The sequence below is a fragment of the Giraffa tippelskirchi genome, chromosome 7, assembly GCF_054371585.1.
Source record: "Giraffa tippelskirchi isolate mGirTip1 chromosome 7, T2T-mGirTip1v1.2.pri, whole genome shotgun sequence".
Classification (NCBI taxonomy): Eukaryota; Metazoa; Chordata; class Mammalia; order Artiodactyla; family Giraffidae; genus Giraffa; species Giraffa tippelskirchi.
The window spans coordinates 43,859,730-43,887,013 of NC_137281.1; the positions used below are offsets into that span (position 1 = coordinate 43,859,730).

Genomic DNA, 27,284 nt, shown 5'->3' on the forward strand with positions numbered 1-27,284 from the left:
GGAAAAGGCTACCCACTCCAGTATTCTGACCTGGAGAATTCCATGGACTGTATAGTCCATGGGGTCGCAAAGAGTCGGACACGACTGAGCAAGTTTCACTTCACTTCTAGAATCCTTTGGCTTTGGCATACAAATTCTCAGTTGCAGCATGTGGGATCTAGTTCCATGATCAGGGATCAAACATAGGCCCCTGCATTGGGAACTGGTCTTAGCCCCTGGACAACCAGGGAAGTCCTGAAGTCCTTTCATTTTAATGTCAAGTTTCCACCACCAAAATCCCACTCAAATTCCCCCTCTCTGTCTCCATTCCAGTGTTCCTGGTCCAAGCCACTGTCATCTCCCTCCTAGACCCATGGCTTCCCCACTGGCTCAGCGGTAAGGAATCCGCTTGCAGTGCAGGAACAACAGGAGACACGGGTTTGATCCCTAGGAAGATCCCCTGGAGAAGGGCATTGGCAACCCATTCCGGTATTCTTGCCTGAAGAATCCCATGGACAGAGGAGCCTGGCAGGCTACAGTCCTACAGTCGATAGGGTTGTACAGAGTCCGACACTGAAGTGACTTAGCACGCCTAGACCCATATCCCCTGAATGCTCTTCCCAGGTTCACCCTGCCCCTTTTTCCCCCAGGCTTCCTCCCCCCGGGAAAGGAGAGAGATCCTGGAACATAAAACAAATGCACTTGCTGTTTAAAAACCTGGGAAGGCTTCCCACTGCACTTAAAATGAAACACAGAATCTGTAACTGGCCCACCAGGTTCTGAAGGATCCAAACTTATTTGGGGCTTCCCTAGTGGTTCAGCCGGTAAAGAATCTACCTGCAATGCAGGAGACCTGGGTTCAATCTCTGGGTTGGGAAGATACCCTGGGGGAGGGCATGGCAACCCACTCCAATATTCTTGCCTGGAGAATCCCCATGGACAGAGGAGCCTGGTGGGCTACAGTGTGTGGGGTCACAAAGAGTTGGATGCAACTGAATGACTCAGCAACTAAGCACAGCATAGCACAACCTTATTTTACCTGTGGGTGCCCCCTGCCTCACAGCACACTCCAGCCATGAAGGGCTACTCACCATGCCTGGATACTTCCAGCTCAATCCAGCCTCAAGTCACTGCCCCCATGAAACTGAAGGTCTGATGACATCTGGAGATGGGCATGGACCAATCATGTCACACAAATGCATGTAAAAACTGGTCCTGGTGCTATGAGAGGGCCACAGTGACCCAGGAGCCTGGGACCAGGGGACTTGACTCATCAGAGAGACCAGTGAATGAATTCTTGAACAAATCACTCCGGAACTGAGATCTGATGGATAGGCAGGAGTTAACTCTGTGGAAAAAAAGCTGGAGGAAATAATGGCTTGTGCAAATATCCCCGGGCAGTGTAAGCTAGGCAAAGTGGAGAGAGGAGCAGAGGAGTAAGCAGATGGATCTTGCAAGTGCTGCAAATCAAGGTAAAGAATTTGAATTAAAAAAAAAAAAAGAATTTGAATTTTACTCTGAGCATATTGCAAAGCTCTTGTAAGGTCTCAAGCATGAGATTAACTGACGAAATTTGCAGTTTGAGAAGAGAACTCTAGACACAGCATCAATACTTGTAAATAATTTCTCCCAATCTTATAGCAGTCATCACTCCTGAAATTTAGAGACAGGCCAGGAAGAATTGCAAAGGAGACCCCACAACTGTCAATGGGAAAGATGACATGACTTGAACTAGTGACAAGGGAAATCAGAAACACTGAACAATTTGTCAATGTATTAAAATTTGTGTGTGGCTAAGCACAGTTGTATTCCTGTTTCTTACGCTTAAGTCTTAGGTGTTATTACACCAAAGTAAAGAACCCAGGAAGACCTGTCATCTTGAGTCTGTTTATCAGATTAGTGGGTGAACCAAGCAATGTGACAGGTATAAGTCTATCTAGTTTTGACAGCATCCCAAGGTGAGGAGGATGGAAACATTACGGGGTTGGTGGGCTTCCCTGGTGGCTCAGACGGTAAAGAATCCGCCTGCCATGCAGAGACCCAAGTTCAATCCTTGGGTTGGGACGATCCCCTGGAGAAGGGAATGGCATCCCACTCCAATATTCTTGCTTGGAGAATTCCATGGACAGAGTAGCCTGGCAGGCTACAGTCAGTGGGGTCACAGAGTCAGACATGACTGAGCGATTAACACACACACATGAGATTATATTGTCTTCTCTTACTTAGTGTCAATGTAAAAAACATTTACAACCTAAAAGTTGAGTTATGTTTCATTTGGCAGGAATTTTTAGGACGGCAGCATCTCAAGTAGCCCTGAGAGAATTGCTCTGAGGAAGCAAAGGCAGGAACCAAGTTACATAGAAGTTCTGCAACAAAGGGCGGGTAATGTGAACATCAAAAGAGTGTTAATTAAAGGAAGATGCAAGAGTCGTGGCTCACCCACTGGAATCATTCTTTTGACATGCACCTCACCTATTTGGGGTCAGTACCCTATGTTTTCACATCCTGAATTTCCTCAGGGCTCACCATCAGTGGTGGCTGCAATCACTGAAGACTGCGATATCGCTGTTTACTGATATGGCAGGAAATACTTCATTTCTCATAACTTTTGCATAAGGGCAGAAAAAGGGGCCCATTGCACATAACAGCACTCAGTACAGAGTCAGACTGCCTAGATTCAAATGCCTATTCCTACCACTTCACTTACCAGCGCTGTGGAACATTCCAGAATCTCTCAATGCTTCTCTTTCCTCACCTTTAAAATAGGCATGATAAAAATAGCAACCACTGCTGGAGTTTTTGGAAACCAATAAACACTCTTTCTGCCCCTCCTGCGTTCAGAACTGAGAAATAAAAACAGGTGCCAGACAGGTAGAGATCAAAGTGTCATCTTTATTACTGACAAAGCTGGACTGGAGGATGTGGCTGAGGTGACAATACTTCACCCAGTCACTGACATAGTGAGCAACCACAGACAGCAGACACACCCTCTCTGGGAGCAGAGATCCTTCTCGGAAAGTTGGCAATTGGTGGGGTCTGACGAGTTCTGCTCCTGCCCTGGCGGAGCGTGGGCAAGGGGCACTGCGCCTGTTCTTCCACAGTCAACCCTGCTGGAGAAAAGAGGAATACACCCCCTCCCCTCCCCATGAAAACATGACCAAGGGGAAAAAAGTGGTTCCCTCAACATCCTCTCATTGGTTGCTATAGAGACTAGAGAAAAACTGGTACAGCATCTGTAATGTAGAATCTAGACTCCATGAAGGTCTCTTTCCTGGTGCCAGCTGTCGTGGGTGATAGAAACCAGTCAGGTAGTCAAGGCTGACCAACAGATGGAAGTTGTGGTTCAGAAACTACAGGAAGCAAGGGAGTTTCTTAAAAGGGGATTTCTCCCTCTCCTTGTTCCCTTTACTCAGGAAACCTTGAGAGTTCCCTAAAGGGAAATGCTGACCAGGATAGGAACTGGCAAGTCTTCTAACCACAGGGAAAAAACCCAAAGCTGTATCTCTGGTGATACACTAACCCAATGACTTCTGAACAGAGTCCAAATGCCCAACTTTCTTTTATGGTTGTGCGTATGCACTACTTACGTTGCTTCAGAGTGAGTTTTGAGGGGGAAAGGGGAAGAAGCTGTAGTATGCTTTTTAAAGCAGTGTCTCTCTCAGTCCTAACAATTAAGCAATTAAGACTCACCAGCAGGGAAGTCGTTGGGAGCAAACAGGAACCACCCGGGGAAAGCCCTGTCCAATCACTGAACAATAGCAACTCCATTTAAGGTGAGGGCACTGAGAAGACAGGAAATAACATGCTGTGCTGACTCCAGCTCTGAGTGCAGTCTATTTGGGAGGCCACTGTTCTCCACCTGACCTGCCTCAGCCAATCTCAGATCATCTACCTGATGGATGAAGGTGGCTGGCTACGTGGATACGCAGGGAAAAGCCCAGGGGAGCAGGAAGTTGTCGTCTGTAAGCCTAGTGGTTCTCTTCCCTGTGCTGAGTCACCTTTCGGTGGGGCACCAGGGGACCACACCTGTCTGAACTTCTGAGGCATATGGAAAACCCCAGCAACCAGGATTCTTGAGAGGTTTTACCTTGGGTAATCCCTCTTACCAAGACCTTTCCCCTTTGGCCTTTCCAACTGCAACATTTTTAGATCCCCTTCTTTCTCAAGGGGTAATCCATACAAAGCAAGGGGGCCCCCAGGCTCACTAATTCAGTATGGCTGCATAATCCACACAAAGCCTTTCTGTGAAAATAGAGCCCTAAATATGTTTCTAATTTAACAATAATAATAGCTAACATTGCATGCTCACTTATCGTGCCTAGGTACCATATTGATTTTCACAACAGCAGGAAGTACTGGTGTTATCCACATTGACAGATGAGAAAATGTGGGCTTAGACAAGTAATATGCTCATGATCCCTAAGTATCTATTATATGACAACATTTAGGACAGAGAAAGGAAACCACTTTATCTTCCAAACCTGTTTTCATGGAGTCAGAGAACATAATATCTGGAAAAGACTTCGGAGATACCTGGGTGCTCCCAGGTATCTAAACCCCAAGAGGGTTTAGAGTGTACTTGCCCACATCCCACATTAAAAATCACACAGGAGCCCCTAATCCCCCACATTTTATACTTCTCCTATAACACATCCTCCTCCTCCCCTCCCAGAAGAAAACACTGTTTTGATTTTTCCTTAATCATTCCTTTGCTTTTCAATTCTCCATACACTTTATTCCCATTTTCTTCTCTTCCTGTTACCATTTTTACTGAAATAACGACGGAAATAGGGAAAACAAAGGAAGCGGGGAGGAGGGGGTAGGAGAGGAGGAGAGAGGAGAGTGAAAGGAGGAGGGAGGAAGAGAGAGAGAACCATCTATCAACTCATGAGAAGCTGGATAACTCAATTTGCTAGAGCCCTAGGTTGGGCTTCAAAATGTCTGAAAGCAAGCCAAATCCCTAGCGTGACACTGGGTCAGTCTCGCCTACTGGCTCGGGGCTTCAATTTCCCTATCTGTGAAACCATTAATTCACCAGCCACCAGACCACTCAAAAGCCTCAGTGCCCTCACCAGAGACCACCCGGGGGCCTCTCGAGCGCCATCGTTGTGCCAACAACAAACATGGCGACTGAGCGTGACGTCGACTTCTATCGCCTCCGCCCCCACCCCAACCCCCGGGGCGTGGCGACTCTCAATGACGGCGGCGGGCGGGGCGCATGCGCGGCGGCGGGGCCCGGCCCGCGGTGGCGGCGGCGGCGGTGGTGAAGGGGCTATCTGCCTTCAGTTGCCCAGTTGCGGCGGCCGCGGCGGGATGGTGTAGTTGGCCTTCAGGCCAGGCGGCGGGGCGCGGGCCGGGGCGAGGCGGCCGAAACGGCCGACGCCGCCTGACGGGCTTGGGTGCAGCGGCAGCACGCTGAGGGGGCGTCGCCGCCGCCGGCCCCCGGCGCCGCCGCGGGAGGCCGCGCCCGCCATGGCGGCCCGGGCTGTGCTGGACGAGTTCACGGCGCCGGCCGAGAAGGCGGCGCTGCTGGAGAGGAGCCGCGGCCGCATCGAGGGCCTGTTCGGCGTGAGCCTGGCCGTGCTGGGTGCGCTCGGAGCTGAGGAACCGCTGCCCGCGCGCATCTGGCTGCAGCTCCGCGGGGCGCAGGAGGCGGTGCACAGCGCCAAGGTGAGTCCGGCCGCCGCCCCCGCGCGATCGCCTTCCCCGGCCCGGCCCCCTCCCGCGCGCGCGCGCGCGGTCTTGGGTTGATCCGGGGTCCCCTGGGCGCCCCCACCCCATTCTTCCCCGCGCCACCGCAGCCAGGCGCGATGGTGAGAGCGCCGTCCCGAGCCTCGGCTCTCAAACCATGTGACCTTGGCTAGCGGTTTCATCTCCGGCGCCTCAGTTTCCCTGTGTGTAAAGTAGCGTTGACGAAAGCACCTGACTCGGAGGGCTGTGGCGAGGATTCGCCTAGGTGATGTGCAGAGGCTGGCCCGGAGTGAAGGCGTCCAGAGAGTTGCCTGTTGTTATCTCCCCGCTCGCCCCAGCCCGCGGGCTGGTGCGTAGGGCCTGCTGGCTGGGCGCGCGACCTCCGGGCCCACCACTTCAGCCACTCTTCTCTTCCCAGGCCTCCGCTACAGGGATTCTGACCCTTCGAGGGATGTCAGTCCCTCTGAGAATCTGACAAAACCATCGTAGTAGTGCAGTAGTCAGAGAACATTAAGAAGAGAGGGAATGTTTAATAATGGTGCTAAAAATAGCATTATTCCTCGTATTGATTTTGTGTACCACTAACATTTATCGAATGGTTATAGCACATCAGACGTTATGTGCAATAGTTCAGAACGATTATCAGTTGCAGTCCTTAGAAAAAACCCAGTGAGGTAGATTTTATTATCTTCCTGTCTGTAACAGCTGGGGAAACTGAAACTTTCGGAGAGGTGACTCACCTTCTCTCTAAATCAGCATTTTAGACTTATACCTACTTCAGACATCTTCAGCTACTCCCGTCCCTCCGCGAGCCAAAATACTGCAAGAGTACATCCTCCCCTCACCCTCACCCCACCCCCACCAGCCAACTTTCTCCAGTTTTTCCCATCAAGTTAGTGGGAGAGTCACAGCTCAGACAGAGGCACTTTTGTTTCCAGAGACCTTGTTCTTGATAGCTATCTTCGAAATGATGAGCACTGGGGGTGGGGGGATCCTTTGTTGGCGTCCTACTTCAGAAATTTCACAGTGCCCTTGAAGAATTTGATTAGCTGTAACTCTTGACTTTTCTTAGCTTTAAAAAAAAAAAAAAACCTGGTTGCTTGCTTTTAATGTGTTTAGAGAAGATAGGACATTTAACTGTATGATTCTTCTCCAAGCTTAAAGCAGTGCAGATGTTGAATCAAGTTTACTTCCCGGTTCTTGATTTTTTTTTTTAATTACTTTCCTGATTTCAGACAGCTGGTCTTAACTTCTTCCCAGTCCTCTCCTGGTTTTCTCCTCCAGCTACCCAGTTTCTTCCCACTCGCCAGGGCTGAAAAGTTTGACATGACCAAGTCCTGTAATGGCTTCTGAGGTCTCTTCCATGCATTCATTCCTTTCTTTTCCATTACTTTTGCAGCAGTTAAGACCTTCTTTCTTGGTATGTGCCCTTTCTATTTCATTGCCTTCCCTCTCCCCACTACAACTTACATGAGACTAATCCTCCCACAATAAGTCTCCTATTGCCTAGCTCATTCACTCTAAACTTTTCTGATTTACAAAACACTTATTAATCCAAGCCCACTTTATTTTTGCAGTTTTCTGCATTAGCATCTCTCAGCTTAAAACTCGGCTGTAGTTTGACTAGTCTCACTGCTTTTATTGTGTACTCTGCCTGCTCCAAGTTCAGCTTCACTCATGGCTCACTGCAAAGTGTGGCAAGTGCTGCTTTTGCTCTGCAGAAAAACCCTGCCAGACCCTCCCAGCTCCAGTCCTCTTGCCTGTCCCTGCTGTGCAACTCAGCATAAGCTAATTGGAAAAGGTGTGTCTTACCTTATCTTGGTAGTATGTGTCACCTGCCCACTTATCTTTGTTATGTGTGTTGTGCATAATCCAACCTTCCCAGTTGTAAGAAATCCGTTGTTTTTTCCCCTTTGAGAGTTATGGGTAAGAGTTGAGTGCCATACTCAAAGGCTTTGTTCTTGTTAATTCGTTTTGGAGTTTGCTTTACCTTCTTTTGAGAAGAGAAAACTTGATTTTTAAAAATTAACTTGATTTCTAAAAACTAAGAACAGGAGGGACTTCCCTGGCGTTTCAGTGGTTAGCACACCGTGTGTCCACTGCAGACAGGGGGCATGGGTTCATTCCTTGTCAGGGAACTAAGATCCTGCATGTTATGCAGTGCAGCCAAAAAAAATTTAAGAATAGGAGAACAAACTTCAGCATCTACTATATTTTAAGTTAAGCTGTGGAGGAAAAGATTTAGGGAAGGAAGATTCAGGGGAAGGACTTTTTATAGCTTTTTTAGCTGATATGTGTATGTGCTTAGTTGTGTCTGTCTCTTTGTGACCGTATGGATTGTAGTCCACCAGGCTCCTCGGTCCGTGGGATTCTCAAGGCAAGAATACTGGAATAGGTTGCCATTTCCTTCTCCAAGGGCTTTTCCTGACCCAGGGACTGAACCCACGTCTCCTGCATCTCCTTGTACTTGCAAGCGGATTTTTTCCCACTGAGGCACCAGGGAAGTAGAGTCTCTGATTAATTGCAACTTTCTGGGTCTCATCAAGTGGTTCATCTTGTTTTCCTGCTTTAAAAATGTTAATTCACTACTCTTCAGCAAATGCTCAGGTAGAGGAGAATGTGGAGGTTTAGTTAGGGCTCCATGGAGAGGTGAGGTGTAGCCTCTGGTAGAAAGTGATAATGTTCTGGGAAGTTTGTTTTTTTTTTATAAAGGCACATGCTCTAGGAGTGACCACTTTTGTCAAAGGGGAATTTGTTGGAGGAAGTAGCACTTGAGCTGGGCATTGAAGAACCAGGACATTCCCAGGTAGAAATGGTTGCATGCAAGGACCTAGAAGCCAGAAAAACATGGAGTGTTTGGGTAGGAAGTATCAAGGTGCCCTGTGAGAGATGAAGCCTCTAGGGACCCAAATGCAGGCCAGTTGGGCCTTATCAGTAGGGAGTCAGTGAGGATTTAGGGAAAGGAAGGATTTGCTTGAAACTCTGTATTTGAAGATGGTTAAGACCCAACTGTGGAGGGAACATTGTTCCAATTTAGAACTAGACATGAATAGGTGAGGAGGTTTTCACTAGGCCTGGCAACTAAGTGTATGTAGAGACTGAGGAAGAGATTTGAAGCTCCTCTGCAGGAAGGATGGATGGTGGATACATTGTTTGACCTGTAGGTTGGTGGGATCAGGTTTCCCATACTTAAAAGAAAACTTCTGTGCCAAGAAGTATGTTAAGTTGCCTCTTGACTTCAAGGAACCCACAGCCTAATAAGCCTAATATGGGAGACAAAGTTGGAAACATTATTAAAGAGTTGATGTGCAGTGTGTTACAGTAATAGGGGAAAGGGAGGGTTGCTCTGCCCAAGGGGGTGTAAGGCCGTCAGATTTACATTTCTAAGCATTGCCTGCATAGTCAGTGTTTATACCACTTGGCTTATGCTGCTTAGTACTACTTGCTGGTTAGTGATGATATGATTACAGAAATTGGGGATAAGTGTTTAGCAACTTTTATAGCAACATGACATTACTACAAGGGCTAGAGAAGCAATGTCTGAAAGTGAGAGGAAAACCAGAAGGGGGCATTGTACATAAGGGACCAGTGGGAGGGGACTGAAGTCTAAGGTGGCAGACATCATGGAAACAAAGGAGACTGACTTGCAGAAAGGAAGTGGAGGCACTGATATGAGCTACCCAATTTACAAAGAAATCAAAGATGCAAAGCAAGAGTGGGATCCTTGGAGTCTGGCATTGGTGGGGAGAGATGAGGCTGAAGAGACCTCAGCTCCGGAGAGTGCGAAGAGTTAGATCCTTACTTTAGATCAAAGAGCCCCTGGGACCAGGTAAAGAGACTGCATGGGGAAGTGGCTGGTTGGGAGGAAGGAACTGGTGAACCAGGGTGCTCGTGCACTGTGTGGGCCTGGTGATGTCTGATCTCACCCAAAGGAAGCCAGACGTCTGCATTTCATAATGGGAAATCTGTTTTAAGAGACAACTAATTTTTGTTTTGAAAAGCATGCATGCTGTGAATTACAGCCCAATAAAAGTTCTATACCACTATATTTTTAAAGTACATATTCCGAAAAAAAAAAATCAATCACGCATACTAAACAGAACATGTCAGTGGACCAGGTTCAGCTTTTGAATTACATTTTTAGGACCTCTGTTTTAGATAGTAGGAGACAAGATGAATGAAGATACACATTTTTTTCCATTTGGGGAAGAGGGCATTTGAAGGCCTATAGTACTGTCTTAGTAAAATAGGATGCCAGTTTACACCCAGAGAGGGAGGGTAACAACTTGAAGACAGTGCAGTATGTCAGCATAGATGCAGTGGAACTGTTGAAAGTGCATTGGAAAGGAACAAAAAAAAGTAATGGACTTGAAGTAAGGACCAGGGAAGATTAGATGGTTTGAATTTATTATATCACTTGATCTAGAAATTCTCAAGTAGGTGATGATTTCCAGCACTCAGAATGTTGATGAAGCCAGCACATAAAGACTGCAGGAGTCTAAGGTGCAATTGAGGAAGGCAAAATGGGGCCCAGGAAATGTTTCTGAATGGTCATCTATGACAGTCCAAGAATATGCAAAACTTACCTTCTACTATCAGTGAACTAATAGCTTGAGAGATTCAGACCAGAGAGGAGGGAGGTGAAGGCAGAAAGGACATAAAGAACTGTAAGAATCAAGGAAGGGACAGGACCTTTGACTGTGTCCCCTCCTAGACTCAGAAGACCCTGCAGGCAGGACAAGTTCAGTCAGTGATGAAGAATTCTAGAGGTGGTCGTTAGAGAGGCAGTTCAGAGATCAGAATCTTGGATATGGAAGGTTTCTGAGGATGATTCTGAGGACCAAGGGGTGGTGCCTCAGTGGTCACGGGTAAGGCGAAAGCATTCTTTTTAACTTAGAGAAAGAAGTGAGAGGCTAAAGGATGATAGAGTGGGACATCTAGAGGTAATGCAGTGCTGGTCACTGAGGTCCATAGCAGGGAGTTGGGTGCTAGAGTTAGCGCGTGAGCTAGAAGCCTGTCCTGGAGGTTAACAAACAAGGAGTGATTGGAAGTGAACAGCATGGCTGCTTGTTGTATGGCTTCTCCATGAGCCTTTACAGTACTGTATTTGCTACCTACAGCTGCCCATCAGTTGGTGTTATCTCAGGCATTATTACTTCATGGCAATGAATAGCCACCATGAAGCATAGCCAGGGACCTACCAAAACCATCAATCTGGAGGACTTATAAGGAGGGTAATTTGGAGGACTTATCCATCTTAAACACTGAAATTATTACACAATACACCTGAGAAGCTGTGGTAAAGTAAACTAACATCCAACTTGCTTTTAATTTGGGAGGAAAAAAAGAGAGGGTCTTACGAAGAGTTGGTGATTGTCTTTACCTGAGTTTTTGCTTACATTTTTGTGGAGTAAGAGAGGAGAAAGATAAGGGTAAAGAAAATGCAATTCCAGTAGAAGTGGTGTATTACTTCACTGACTTCAGAGGGTTAAAATGGACCCTGTGTTGTTTAATTTCCTTTTTTGTTAGAAGAATTTGGTATCTGGTTTCATGAACAGTTTCTTGAACAGTAAATTTATTCATGGAGGAAATAATCCATAGATGTAATAGTGGGTACTGAAAGTTTTTGATTTGTTTTGATTTTACCAGAAGAGGTTGGAGGCCTTTTTGCATTTCCTGGAATGATAATTTTTAACTGACTGTGGTTGTGAAAATCATCTTCTTAAGAAAAAGTGATTTGTTTTTTAATGGTTAATATTTTGGGGTTATACCAAAATGTTGAAATAAGGGATACTCACACTGCTCGTACTAGGGTCAAAATGATTGCTTATGACTGTAGTTTCCTTTTCCCGATTTGTTTACCAGCTAGTATTGTAGGGTTTTAATTAAATCAGGGACATCTTGTTCTGTGTTGACTTTCTACTAAATTAATATAATTGTATGAAGTTAGAAATCTTGCATTTCAAGAACAATTATAGGGAGAAGATCCTTACAGTAATTAATAAAAGATCTGCTTTTAAAAAAATCAGTTATATCTTATGGAAAAAACATAGGAAAATCCTTTTGTTAAAGAAACCAAATTATTTCTTTTTTCTGGCTGCACTGGCTCTTTGTTACTTTGTATGAGCTTTCTCTAGTTGCAGTGAGTGGTGGCTTCTCTTCATTGTCACTGCGATGTGCAGGCTTCTCGTTGCGGTGGCTTCTATTGTGGAACACAGACTCTAGGTGCACGGGCTTCAATTTTTGTGACTCTCTGGCTTAGTGGTGCACAGCCTTAGTTGCTTCTTGGCATGTGGAATCTTCCCAGACCATGGATCGAACCTGTGTCCCCTGCCTTGGAGAAGATTCCTATCCACTGCACCACCAGGGAAGTCCTGAATAATTCTTTTAATTGTTAATTTAAGAGGTTCCTTTCAACTTAGAGAAAATTGTGTTCAGTTTTAGTGCTGGCAGAATTAGTTACATGAATTGGTGAGTAAGAGCTCTGTAGAGTCACATCTGAATTTTCTGTGTAAAAGTCAGTTGTGATTATGGCACCTTTTCATCCAAACTGTCTACCAGTCACCTGGGATCTATATCCATTCTTGAACCTACATGTTTAGTTCACAATGTGTTTCATTATTAACCCTGGTATTTTTGAAATTAAGATAGTTTAGATTAATGCTGATGATATTATCTCTAATAGGCTGATAGATCAAGATTTGGCTGAAGTGACAGAAATCTATACAAAATGGTTTAGTTTTCTTAAGAAGTCTTAAGATAAGCAACAGTTTAAAGCTGAGTAGTAGTTAGGAATTATCAGGGTGAAGGTCTCTGCAGTTCTTTTGGCCTTTCCCTCATGCTCACAAAATAACCGATGCAGCTCCAGCCACGACATCTCTATTTCAAGAAGGAAGAAAGTAGAAACAATACCTTTCAACAACATCCTAGCAGACTTTTCCTTATGTCTTGTTGACCAGGATGATGTCATATGGCCAGTATGGAAAAGGAGCTAGGAAATGTTCAGTTTTAACTAGATACATTGCTGCCCTGAACAAAATCTGGATTCTGTTGTTAAAGAAGCAGAACATGGATGTTGGTAGACAATAGGAAGGACTGCTGCATCATGTCATCTACTTCTTAAAATATGCCCTGAATCCCCACTGTTTGTTTTAGTTTTCTTTTCATGAATAGGAATTTTTTAAATGAGCACTTTAGTTTCACTTTTTAAAAAAGTGTAATTTCTAAAGATACAAAATGAGCATACATCAAACATTTATTTAACTCGTCTGTGAAATAACTAGCTGCATAGGAAAACTGGCTCAAGAAACAGAAGATATGATCAGAGGTACTGAAAAAAGAATGTTGGAATAAGACTGCTACACTGGATACAAAACTTGTTCATATCGTACAGGATAATGAAACCATAATTTTGGAGGTTTTCTCAGAAATCATCTGTGTCTTTACTGGACAGAAATCTGAAAGTTAATGTGTTGTTGCTTTTCATACATGGGCAAACTTTTTCCATAAAGAGCCAGATAATAAATTTTTCAGACGTTGTGAACCATACACGGTCTCTGTCTCATATTTTTCTTTGTTTTTGCTTTTTACAACCCTTTAAAAGGTAGAAACAATTCTTTGGGCCTGTACAAAAATAGTTTGAAGTCTGGATTTACACTGTCCAATATGTGGCCATTACCACATTTGGCTGTTTAATTAATGAAATTAAATATTCATTTCCTCATTGTATTTCAGGTGCTCAGTGGCCATACATAGCTAGTGGAATACCAATTTGGACAGTGCAGATATAGAACATATGTCATCACAGTAAGTTCTGTTGAATGGTGCTGCTCTAGCTATTAAATAACCCTTGGTTGGACAGAACTGCTAGATAGTTCTCTAGTATGGCATTGAAAGAGCTTGCAGCTATTCTTTTACCTTAATTCCAGTGTTTCTGTAATTTGTGTCCCTTTTAGTCATAAATAGTCTCAAGGATTACTCTTGATCACACGCGTGAATGCATATACATACAGACTAGCCTGGTTGTATGTAGAGTATGGCAGGAGGTATAAGCAACAACTAAGACTAGAGAATTATCCTCAGGAAATTTCATAAGGAACCTTAGGGTGCCTTTTCAGTAGCCAAGTACTTATCATTTGTTTTTAATTGCCTCTTTTAGCTCTTCTGTTTTAAAGCTAGGAAGCAAACCTCAAAAAAAAAAAAAAAAAAAAAATCAAGAAAATCGTTTCTACATATTTCACCTGTAGCATTTATACATTTGGATGAATTCTTCTCTCCTCAAGATTCCCAAAATATGCTAGAATTTCTGGCTTCCCAGGAAGGGATTTTTTTTTTTATATTGCGTTAATGCCACAGAGTAGGTATCAGAGCAGTTTTGGTTGGTTCCATACATGAACTACAATCCTTGTGTTTTAGTGGTAACCTTGCCATACCTGATTAAATGAAATTTATTCTTAAATATGACCTTGTAGTTGTGCCCTGGGTTGCATGATGAATTTGTCTAATTTTGCCCTAGTAAAAGGAAGGACAGATTCTTCACGGTCCTATGCAAATAACTACATTGCCATGAAAGGTGAGGAGATTCAGTAAAAGTGGACCCAGCTTCCCTTTTGATTTGACACAGTTCATAAATGTTCGCAATTTAAGAAATTCCTAGTACCCCAAAGAAAGGAATAGTTTTAGCATCCTTATGAGGTGAACGAGAAATCTTTGTGATTGATTGCCTGGTGACCTTTGCAAAACATCAAAGATAGTTTAGGTGTAGAAGACTTTCAGAGTGGTATACTACAAAGTGATAGAAAAGAACAAATTACTCAGACATTCAGTAACATGGATGAATCTCAGAAATATTATGCCAAGTGAAAACAGGCTTACACAAAACAGTGCATAGTAATTCTATGTGTGACGTACTAGGCAAGGCAAGACTTAATTGTGTAATTATGGTGGGGGAAAAAATCAGAATAATTAGAGCAGAACAACTGGAAAAAGACATTAAATACGAACTGAGTATTAGATGATACTAAGGAATTATTGTTCATTTTGTTGGGTACGGTAATGACATTGTGCTTATATTAAAAAGAAAACATGTAGTGTGTGTGTTTAAACTATGCTTGGCGTCTCTCACTTGGAAATTAGCCATGTATCCAAAGAATGTCCATTAGGGAACCATTTACTGTTAGTCCAACCAGGGTCTTAAAGTTAAGTAAGGATATTGGAAATTATGCTTAAACTGACAAGTACTGAGCAACATATAACTTCAGATATATAAAAAAAAGTTATAATTCAGTGTAGTTAAATGTGTACATTTTTCTTCTGCATAATCAGTCTTTTCATGAAAGAAAAACCTTAAAGTAAAAAAAATCTTATGCATGCATTGTTCTCTGCACTGGTAAAATCAGAGAAAGGACATGTGTTTTTAAGTTTGCATTAAAATGATCAAATCAGATTGATTTGTATAAGGAATTTTTCTAGCCATGCCGTGTGACCTGGATTATCTTAGTTTTCTACCGGGGACTGAACCCAGGCCAGGGCAGTGAAGGCTCTGAGTCCTAATCACTAGATCACCAGGGTTTGTTTTTCTTACATGAATTTATATTCTAAAAACAAGTGCCTTTGGAGTTTCAGCTTCTGTGCATTTTAGGTTGTTTTTGTCGTTAAAAAGTTAACTCATAAGTTCAGATGTTTAGTTTCTTTTATTTTCTAGGAGTAATATAGATTTATGTGAAAGCTTGTTCTCTATAAACCAACTTGAACAGAAGTTCTTTAGGAAACTTTATTATCTACTTTATTAATAACACCTGGAGATAGGAATAGATTTCACATTCACACCATGAAGAAATAAATGCTTTTTCTCATTTATAGACACAGAAAGCTTTTAGCTTTGGTTCCCTAATCTTAGCCACAGGTCTAAGTAATCCAAAAACACAAAACTGTTCCAGGTTTCATAAGGGCTAGTCTGTCAGTAGGCCTGAGACACGTTCTTGCACAAACAGAAGAACAGAAAAAGCTAAAACCAGATATTCCTGTAGTCTCTCATGCCACAAAATGTGGCTCCCTGTTGCCTGCTGACAGGTTACCATACGATCAGATTGTAAAATCAGATTCCTACAGACTAGATTTATGTGTGAGACTGAATAGGTAGAAATGCCCAAGGGATAGTCTGTAGCCTAACAGTATTAAAGGCTAGAGATGGACATTTGGAGTTATTGCCAAAGAAGTAAAAGTTATCTTTGAAACTTAAAAGAGCCTATTAGAGTGTAATTGAGGGAGAGGACCAAGATAGAACCTTATGGAATATCTGCATTTAAGGTACAGTAGGGAAAAGCAGCAAAGGATTTGGGGGGATAGTCAGAAAGATAGGCTTTAGTTATTATTCAGGAAAGTGGTTTCAATTTGAATGGGGGCAGAATCCAGATTACAAGGGGTTGACAGGGAGTGGGGTTTGGGATACTTTTTCAAAAAGTGTGAAGAGGAAAAGACAGACTGGTTCTATGTATATGCAGTTGGGCTGAAGGAAGTGTTTTTTAGGATCAAGGAGACCCACGCCGGTTTGTAGACAGAGGGACAAGGATGGGTGGATGAAGGGGGAGTGATGAATCAGGGTCTGAGAAAATGGCATGGCTTTGAAGGAGAAAAAAGGAGAAGGGTTTGTGAAAGGTAGAATGTTTAGATGAAAGCAGAGAGGCAGTCAAAGGAATTCATACATTCCCGGCTCATTTACTAGGCGTAAGGAGAGTGACAGATATGACGTTGGAGACCCAAAGAGCTTACTTGGTTAAGAGTGAAGAGTAAGTTGCTCAGGAGAACTGAAAGTTTTGGAAGCTGTAGGATTTCAGAGACTTACAGTTGTAATGGGGGTGAAGTCTAGGGTAGAGTGTGGCTCCTAGCAATATTATTAATGTTGCTGGTCAGATAGAGACATGTTATCTTAATGGATTAAAATATTATCTTAACCTGTAACAGATTTGTTAGTCAGTTCAGTTGCTCAGCCTGACTCTTTGCGACCCCGTGGACTGCAGCATGCCAGGCTTCCCTGTCCTTCACCAGTTCGCAGAGCTTGATTAAACTCATGTCCATTGAGTCGGTGATGCCATCTAACCATCTCATCCTCTGTCATCCCCTTCTCCTCCTGCCTTCAATCTGTCCCAGCATCAGGGTCTTTTCTAGTGAGTCAGCTCTTCGCATCAGGTGGCCAAAGTATTGGAGCTTCAACTTCAGCATCAGTCCTTCCAATGAATACTCAGGATTGATCACCTTTAGTATTGACTGGTTGGATCTCCTTGCAGTCCAAGGGACTCTCAAGTCTTCTCCAACACCACAGTTCAAAAGCATCAGTTCTTCAGTGCTAAGCTTTCTTTATGATCCAACTCTCACATCCATACATGACTACTGGAAAAAACATAGCTTTGACTAGATGGACCTTTGTCGGCAAGGGAATGTCTCTGCTTGTTAATATGCTGTCTAGGTTTGTCATAGCTTTTCTTTCAAGGAGCAAGTGTCTTAATTTCATGGCTGCAGTCACCATCTGCAATGATTTTGGAGCCCAAGAAAATAAAGTCTGTCACTGTTTCCATTGTTTCCCCAGTTATTTGCCATAAAGTGATGGGACTGGATGCCATGATCCTAGTTTTTTGAGTGTTGAGTTTTAAGCCAACTTTTTCACTCTCCTCTTTCACTTTGATCAAGAGGCTCTTCACCCATGGCAGATTCATGTCAGTGTATGGCAAAACCAATACAATATTGTAAAGTAAAAAAAAAAAAAAGAGGCTCTTCAGTTCCTCTTTGCTTTCTGCCATAAGGGTGGTGTCATCTGCATATCTGAGGTTATTGATGTTTCTCCCAGCAATCTTGATTCCAGCTTGTGCTTCATCCATCCCTACATTTTGCATGATTTACTCTGCATATAGGTTGAATAAGCAGGATGACAGTATGCAGCCTTGACATACTCCTTTCCCAATTTTGAACCAGTCGGTTGTTCCATGTCTAGTTCTAGCTGTTGTTTCTGGACCTGCATACAGATTTCTCAGGAGGTAGGTAAAGTGGTCTGGTATTCCTATCTCTCTAAGAATTTTCCACAGTTTGTTGTGATGCACACAGTCAGAAGCTTTGGCGTAGTCGATAAAGCAGAAGTAGATGTTTTTCTGGAACTCTCTTGCTTTTTCAATGATCTAGCGGATCAATTTGATCTCTGGTTCTTCTGCCTTTTCTAAATCCAGCTTAAACACTGGAAGTTCATAATTCACATAGTGTTGAAGCCTCGCTTGGAGAATTATGAACATTACTTTGCTAGTGTGTGAGATGAGTGCAATTGTGTGATAGTTTGAACATTCTTTGGCATTGCCTTTCTTTGGAATTGGAATGAAAACTGACCTTTTCCAGTCCTGTGGCCACTGCTGAGTTTTCCAAATTTGCTGGCATACTGAGTGCAGCACTTGAACAGCATCATCTTTTAGGACTTGAAATACCTCAGCTAGAATTCCATCTAGCTTTGTTCGTAGTGATGCTTCCTAAGGCCCACTTGACTTCAGACTCCAGGATATCTGGCTCTAGATGAGTGTTCACGCCGTCATGGTTATCTGAGTCATTAAGATCTTTTTTTGTATAGTTCTGTGTATTCTTGCCACGTTTTCTTAATATCTTCTGCTTCTGTTAGATCCACACTCTTTCTGTCCTTTATTGTGCCCATCTTTGCATGAAATGTTCCCTTGGTATCTCTGCTTTTCTTGAAGAGATCTCTAGTCTTTTCCATTCTATTGTTTTCCTCTATTTCTTTGCATTGATCACTCAGGAAGGCTTTCTTATCTCTCCTTGCTATTTTTTGGAACTCTGCATTCAGATGGGTGTAGCTTTCCTTTTCTCCTTTGCCTCTAGCGTCTCTTTTTTTCTCAGGTACTTGTGAGGCCTCCTCAGACAACCATTTTGCCTCCTTGTACTTCTTTTTCTTGGAGAGGGTCTTGATCACTACCTCCTATACACTGTCACAAACCTCTGTCCACGGTTCTTCAGGCACTCTATCAGATCTGATCCCTTGAAAATATTTGTCATTTCCACTGCATAATCGTAAGGGATTTGATTTAGGTCATACCTGAATGGTCTAGTGGTTTTCTTGCTTTCTTCAGTTTAAGTCTGAATTTTGCAATAAGGAGTTTGTGATCTGAGCCACGGTCAGCTCCTGGTCTTGTGTTTGCTGACTGTATAGGGCTTTTCCATCTTCTACTGCAAAGAATATAATCAGTCTGATTTTGATATTGACCATCTGGTGGTGTCCATGTGTAGAGTCATCTCTTGTGTTGTTGGAAGAAAATGAAAGTCACTCATTCATGTCTGACTCTTTGTGACCCCATGGTCTATACAGTCCATGGAATTTTCCAGGCCAGAATGCTGAAGTAGTTTGCCAGTCCCACCTCCAGTGGACCACGTTTTGTCAGAACTCTCCATCATGACCCATTACAGATTTGTAGTTATTTGTATTAAATGTTTGTTTTATGCAAGGCATTGTAATGCTTCTAATTTACATACATTCTGTAGGACTCTTGTATCAATTTCTAAAAATATTAGTCTTCCTCCTTTTTTTTCTCTTAGAGATAACATACAACACCATTTATGCAAGAGCATCCTGAGTTATAAGAAATCTTTAGAATCCTTAAGTGTACAGCCAAAGTAGAGAACTACTGATCAGAACGATTTAGAACTCAGCCTGTAGTATATTAAAGCTTCCTTGCCTGCATGGTTTCTCCTTCCTCACTGATGTGTGGTTGACTTGTGTATCTTCTGTTACATTGTGCCAGGGCACAATTACACTCTTGGCATCTGCCAGAGTGTGTCAGCTCTGCACTCATGATAGATGATCCCACGTTGCTATGTTTTTCAACCATTGTGTCTTCCTTATTTTTGCACCTGTGCTGTCAATTATTTGCTGTTGCATGCTCTGCAAGTAGCACCCTATGCTGTTCCTTTGATACTTTTATTCAGCTGCTTCAAACCATATGTGATTTGGGAGACAAGCTGATGAAGTCCTTCAAGTGTGTGCCCATAATAAGAGATGGTAGCTGGTGGACAGTGGTGCCAAGAACCCTTTCCCCAGGCACACATAGTCTGGAACAGCCACTTTGATCCTTTCTGCTTTTAGCTGTTGTGAGTAGCAGGGGTTGCCAGGAGCTTCTCCGATACATGAATTGTTACGATAGAGTTAAGAAGAACTGAACTTAGAGAAAGTAGAATAATAGAAATTCATTTTGCCATATGAAAGGGAAGTTACTGTTGTATATATTATATACTTTCCCTCCCCACCTTTTTTTTTTAAAAGCCTAAGTAAAACAAAACAGTATTAACACTACAAGATGGAGGAAAACAGTTTTTGACTGACTGACTGAAATGTTCAGATGCCAAATACGGTCAAATGCAAATGATGACTACTTGGATCCACAGAATCTTTCTTATCAATACAGCTGATGGCCAAACATCTAGAATGTAATAACACTGTATGCCTGTATACATTATTTCTCACTCCTGAAAGTGAAAGTGAAGTCCCTCAGTCGTGTCTGACTCTTTGCGACCCCATGGACTGCAGCTCACCAGGCTCCTCCATCCATGGGATTTTCCAGGCAAGAGTACTGGAGTAGGGTGCCATTGCCTTCTCTCACTCCTGAACTGGAGTATAAAAGTCAATTGTTGCTACTTAGTAATTTCCCAAGAGTAAATTATTTATGAAAAAAATTGAGTCTGAATCTCAAGGGATAATTACTCATTCCTCTTGGGGAACACTCAAACAAAAAGGAGTTTTGGGTAGGTGAAGCTGTGACATTAGCTCCTAGCACAGTTCTTCCTCAAGTCTGTGCAGTTAGTCTTGCATTAATAGTTTCGGGTATTTGGGGATAATGTCAGACAGCTCCACTTGTATTGGGCATGTCTCTGCCAGTCTTCCTAGCGCTTACACAACAGGAGTTCTCCTGAGGCCCTCTATAATCTTGTCATACAGCATCAGAGCATGTTGTACATCCACTTTTAAATTTTTTAAATAAAATTAGGAAGAAGGGAGGGTAATAAAATAATATTTGCATATGGTTAAATCAGATATTACTGAAAGTTTTTATGACGAAGAGTAGCAGTCCCTTTGTTTCTTCCCCACCCCCAACTTCCTAAAGGCATCTACTGTTTTTAGCTGTTTGCTCTGATGTTTACCTAAATAGTTATGAATAATATACTGCTATTTCTTATCAATATTGGACTTTATTCACTTTCTTCAAGAAAAATGATGAGGCAAAAACCAGATCCATTTGCTCAGTTGCTATGGTCTGAATATTTGTGTCTCCTCAAAATTAATGAATTAATGAATGTTGAAATTCTGATGCCCACTGTGATGGTATTAGGAGAATGGGCTTTTGGCGGGTGATTGGGTCATGAGGACAGAACCCCCGTGGATGAGATTAACACCCTTAGGAAAGAGGCCTGAGAGAGCTCCACTGCCCCTTCGCCACATGAGGACATGACATCCACAGTCTGAAAGGGGGCCCTCACCTGACCATGGTGGCACCCTGATTTTGGACTCCCAGCCTCCTCCAGAACTGAGAGAAATAGATTTCTGTTGTTTATAAGCCACCCAATCTGTGGTACAGCAGCTCAAACAGACTAAGACACCAACTTTTTTTTTTTTTCACTTAAAGCAAGCTTCTATAATTATGATGTATGAATGCTACTCGTTGCAAGGGCAAGTTCTATATGTATTACATTATGTTCTCTTTCTGATTTAGCCTTTTTCCTAGGATTTTTATCTCACCTACTTAGGAAAGTTGCTTTAAGCGCATCTCTGATATTTTATAAATATTCCTTTATATCAACTAATCTTTGAGTCTCTTTTTCCAGAACACCCCTAGAGCCCTCTTCTCTCCTCCAGTCAGCTGGTTGCTCATCTTATCTGCTGCACGGCTGTAATCTGTGGACTTCTAGTCTACTCTTGGATGGAATTTAGTAATTACCTCATCTCCCATATTTTTGGTGGCCTTCATCTTAAAATAGTTTCTCAAGAAAAGAATCTGTGGGAGTAATTTTTTCAGCCTGTAGCATGCTAGAAATGTTTTTATTCTGCTTTATGTTTGGTATGTATTGTGGACATTATAGATTGAAAATAAGTTTTCCTTAGAATTTTGAATGCATTGCTAACCTTTTCCCCCTAATTTTCCAGAATTGCTGTTGAGAATTTGACATTCTGATTGTCATTCTTTTGTGTGTGTCCTGTTTCCACCCTGCACCCAGGATTTTTCCCTAGTGGACCTTTAAAAAGTCATCATGTTTGGATATTCTGTGGACCCTCTCAAAGTGGGCTTTGGGTGCACTGGCTTCCAAACAAGACTTAATGTAATTTTTTGACTAATTATGCCTGAGGTCTTCGATATTTTAGTTTAAGGAAATGATTTGTGTTATTTCTTTATTAAGTGTCACTCGGTCTTTTTGGAATGCTTGTTATTGAGATTTAGGATATCCTCGATAGACCTTTAAAGTTTCTTTTCTCTCATTTTTTTCTGATACTTTTGGAGGGATCTCTTCCACTTTGCCTTTCAGTTCTTCTGTTGACTCTGTTAATATTTTGACCATTATATTCTTTTCTTAAAAATTTTATTATTTATTTGGACCGCACTGGGTCTTCTTTGTGACACACAAGCTCTAGAGCTACAGGCTCAGTAGTTGCAGCATGTGGGCTCTCCAGCTGTGACACCGGTTTAGTTGCCCCGCAGCATGTGGGGTCTTAGTTCCCCAACCAGGGATCCAACCACAGCCCCTGCTTTGGAAGGTGGATTCTTAACCACTAAGACCACCAGGAAAGTCCCTGCCCATCATATTCTTAATTTGCTGATGGTCTTATTCTGATTCTGTTTCTTTTTTTTTTAAACATTTGATTCCTGTTTTATGAGTTCATTATCATCTTACATCTGTTTGAAAGCACTAATTAAAATTTTGTTAAAGTTTTCTTTTCTACCCTGAATTACCTACTTTCCCTTTATTTTGTGTTCTACTTTATTGGTTTCTGTCTTCATATTTGCCAAAATTTCTTCTGACAGGCTTTTTTTTTTAATATTTCATTTCAAATCTGAAAAGCTGATTGGAAGCTTTGTGTCTGGGCAGGATCTGTTGATAGGTGCCCTTTATTTTAGATCAGTTAGAGAATCAGCCCTTGTTTAAGAGGGTATTTGTTTTGGAAGTCTGTTATCTGGAGAAGAAACTTCTCTCCAGGTTGGTTCACTGTTGCTGAGTGGATGTAACCAACTTTTTCTTATCCAGTAGCTGCATAGTAGTCTCAGCAGTATTTGACCCCTGTGAATTCAACCTTACTTACGCTAAATAGGCAACATCATTTACATATTAGCAGGCAGCCGGGAGCAACTCCAGTTCTGAGTAGGACTCCACCCTGCCACTCATACTGATACAGTGATAAAACTTGGACAAAATGCACTGAGCATCTACTTGAGAACTCTGAAAAGTAAACAGCAGGCAGAGCTGGGAAGAAGACCCTGGTTCACAGTACAACCAAACCAGTGGTGAGTTTACCAGTTTTACCCCTCCGTTATCCCTCAGCCTGGACTCAAGACAGCCTAACCAGGAAGCGGAAATGGGCACTAGGGCACAAAAAGAGCACCAGGAGAAGCCCTCCAGTTTTAACTCAAGGGACAGAAAATGGACTATCTATGATAGAACGTAAAGGTCTGTTTTTGTTTTTCTACCTGCCATTGGATACCAGGTTCTGAACACCCATGATGGTGGCAGTAGCTTGCAGAAGCCAGAATTCTGAGGGACGAGAACCTTCCCCTCTGATTGGTGGGGTTGTCATCCTGAGAGGATAGGGCCAGTCTTGTTGCTTTCTCTCCCTCTCCGTCCTTTGGCTGGACCCAGGCACAGTTGCAGAAGTGCAAGACAAAATGGGGTAACCAGAGCCCCAGCTTTCTGACTGAAGGACTGAAAAGAGGAGCCCAGGGAACCAGAAAGTACTAGAAAGATGGCAGAGAGGGAGGAGCTCAGAAAAATGACTCCCTAATAGTTGTTTATGATCTCCCAGGCTCATCTCCAAGCCACACACATGCATGGATATACTCCTTATCAGCACAACAAAAACTTTCGAGTACTGAACTAATAGGAAAACCACCAGCCACGTCCCAGATTGGCCACTGGGTACCACACCTGTGGGACAGATACAAATAGCACTGCAAAGGCTTTTAAAAATGAACTGATATTGGAACCACAGCTCACAGAAGACTGGGTACATCTTGCAGCCTGAATCTAACTAGATTGAATACCTGCTAGAACAGAAGTGCTGACTTTCATCACAGATTTATTTAAATGAGCCAGAACTCAGTATTGAAAATGCATACAATACAAAATTACTTAGCATGTGAAGAACCACGAAAATGTCAGCTCTCAAGAGAAAAGATAGAGGACATCAGTGCCAAGATAACACAGGTGTTGAAATTCAGTTCAGTTCTGTTCAGTCGCTCAGTCGTGTCCGACTCTCTGCGACCCCATGAATTGCAGCACGCCAGGCCTCTCTGTCCATCACCAACTCCCAGAGTCTACCCAAACCCATGTTCATCGAGTCGGTGATGCCATCCAACCATCTCATCCTCTGTCGTCCCCTTCTCCTCCCGCCCCCAATCCTACCCAGCATTAGGGTCTTTTCCAATGAGTCAACCCTTCGCATGAGGTGGCCAAAGTATTGGAGTTTCAGCTTCAACATCAGACCTTCCAATGAACACCCAGGATTGATCTCTTTTAGGATGGATTGATTGGATCTCCTTGCAGTCCAAGGGACTCTCAAGAGTCTTCTCCAACACCACAGTTCAAAAGCATCAATTCTGCGGCGCTCAGCTTTCTTCACCGTCCAACTCTCACATCCATACATGACCACTGGAAAAACCATAGTCTTGACTAGACGGACTTTTGTTGGCAAAGTAATGTCCCTGCTTTTAAACATGCTATCTAGGTTGGCCATAACCTTCCTTCCAAGGAGTAAGCGTCTTTTAATTTCATGGCTGCAGTCACCATCAGCAGTGATTCTGGAGCCCAAAAAAGTAAAGTCTGACACTGTTTCCACTGTTTCCCCATCTATTTCCCATGGAGTGATGCGACCAGATGCCATGATCTTAGTTTTCTGAACGTTGAGCTTTAAGCCAACTTTTTCACTCTCCTCCTTCACCTTCATCAAGAGGCTCTTTAGTTCTTCTTCACTTTCTGCCATAAGGGTGGTGTCATCCACATATCTGAGGTTGTTGATATTTCTCCCGGCAATCTTGATTCCAGTTTGTGTTTCTTCTAGCCCAGCGTTTCTCATGATGTACTCTGCATATAAGTTAAATAAGCAGGGTGACAATATACAGCCTTGACGTACTCCTTTTCCTATTTGGAACCAGTCTGTTGTTCCATGTCCAGTTCTAACTGTTGCTTCCTGAGCTGCATACAGGTTTCTCAAGAGACAGGTCAGATGGTCTGGTATTCCCATCTCTTTCAGAATTTTCCCCAGTTTATTGTGATCCACACAGTCAAAGGCTTTGGCATAGTCAATAAAGCAGAAATAGATGTTTTTCTGGAACTCTCTTGCTTTTTCGATGATCCAGCGGATATTGGCAATTTGATCTCTGGTTCCTCTGCCTTTTCTAAAACCACCTTGAACATCTGGAAGTTCACGGTTCACGTATTGCTGAAGCCTGGCTTGGAGAATTTTGAGCATTACTTTACTAGCATGTGAGATGAGTGCAATTGTGCGGTAGTTTGAGCATTCTTTGGCATTGCCTTTCTTTGGGATTGGAACGAAGACTGACCTCTTCCAGTCCTGTGGCCACTGCTGAGTTTTCCAAATTTGCTGTCATATCGAGTGCAGCACTTTCACAGCATCACCTTTGAGGATTTGAAATAGCTCAACTGGAATTCCATCACCTCCGCTAGCTTTGTTCGTAGTGATGCTTTCTAAGGCCCACTTGACTTCACATTCCAAGATGTCTGGCTCTAGGTGAGTGATCACACCATCGTGATTATCTGGGTCATGAAGATCTTTTTTGTACAGTTCTGCTGTGTATTCTTGCCACCTCTTCTTAATATCTTCTGCTTCTGTTAGGTCCATACCATTTCTGTCCTTTATCGAGCCTATCTTTGCGTGAAATGTTCCCTTGGTATCTCTAATTTTCTTGATTGAAATTACCTAACAAAGAATTTAGAACGTATTATAAAAATGCTTCAACAGGCAATCACAAGTACTATTAAAGCTATTAGAAAAATAGAAAGTGTCAGCAAAGAAGTAGAAGACATAAAGAAGAACCAAATGAAAAGGTTAGAACTGAAAGCTACAATAACCTAAATAGCACCTCTCTGGATGAACTTAGATTTTAAGTGGAGATGACAGAGGAGTTCAGTGAACTTTCTAATCTGAACAAGATGAGTAGAGGACAAAGTGTGGTTCTAAAAAAAATATTTGGAGAAATAATACCTGAAGACCTCCCAAATTTGGCAGAAGATGTAAACAATTCAAGAAGTTGTGAATGCAAGCATAATAAACTCAAAGAATTCCACACCCAGACATGTCATAACCACACTGCTGAAAACTGAAGACATATTAAAAATCATAAAAGCATCGAGACAAAAAGTTCAGGGAACAACTATAGTGAGTAAATGATCAGAAACCATGGAGGCCAGAGAAACAGCACATTATTACTTAAGTAGTGAAAGAAAAGGACCAAGAATTCTCTGTTCAGTGAAATTATTCTTTGAGAATGAAAGTAAAATAAAGCATGATAAAGCATTCCTGGCTGAGGAAAAAACTAAAGAGAAATCATTGCCAGTAGCCTGCTACAAAAGAATTGCTAAAGGAAGCTCTTCAAACAGAAATGATAGCACTGTATGGTAAATATAATAGATTACTGTCTCTTCTTGAGTCCTTTAAAGTGAGTTAGTGGTTGAAAGTGAAATTTATGACATTGTCAGATAGGATTTCAACTTTATACTTGTGTAATTTATGAGATAGCTATAACATACAAGAGAACAAGGAGGGTAGACCAAGGGTAAAGGAACTCATATGATGAGTTTCCTACAGGAGTTTAAGTTATGGAGGTGACAGAGTGATGGCACAGAGAAGTCAATGCCATTAAAAGACGATTTTGATTACTTACATTTTCCAAGAAAAGAGAGCATGCCTCCCCTTGCCAGGCCATCAGGTTTTTGGTTGTTGTTGTTGTTCAATCACTAAGCCATGTCTGAGTCTTTGCGACTCCATGCAACTCCAGCACGCCCAGCTTCCCTGTCCTTCACTATCTCCCAGAGCTTGCTCAAACTCATGTCCATTGAGTCGGTGATGTCATTTAACCATCTCTTCCTCTGTTGTCACCTTCTCCTCCTGCCTTCAGTCTTTCCCAGCACCAGAGTTTTTTTCCTATTAAGTCAGCTCTTCACATCATATGGCCAAAGTATTGGAGCTTCAGCTTCAGCATCAGTCCTTCCAATGAATATTTGAGATTGATTTCCTTTGGGATTGACTGGTTTGATCTCCTTGCAGTCCAAGGGACTCTCAAGAGTCTTCTCCCACACCACAGTTTGAAAACATCAATTCGTTGGCACTCAGCTTTTATGGTCCAACTCTCACA

General features: G+C 42.7%; 1 protein-coding gene across 2 annotated transcripts in view; it reads left to right on the forward strand.

Annotated features, from left to right (window-relative positions):
* Positions 1–5,206: 5,206 nt before the first annotated feature.
* The window catches only part of N4BP1 (NEDD4 binding protein 1), a 57,806-nt gene continuing 35,728 nt past the window's right edge, over positions 5,207–27,284 (forward strand). The window contains exon 1 of one of the 2 annotated variants that reach the window (XM_081507938.1): positions 5,207–5,649. In XM_081507938.1, coding sequence (XP_081364064.1) covers positions 5,452–5,649 — 198 coding nt within the window. In that variant the 5' untranslated portion in view covers positions 5,207–5,451. Of the gene's footprint in view, positions 5,650–10,855; positions 13,477–27,284 lie in introns of those variants that run through there. The other variant, XM_081507939.1, reaches the window with a different exon arrangement.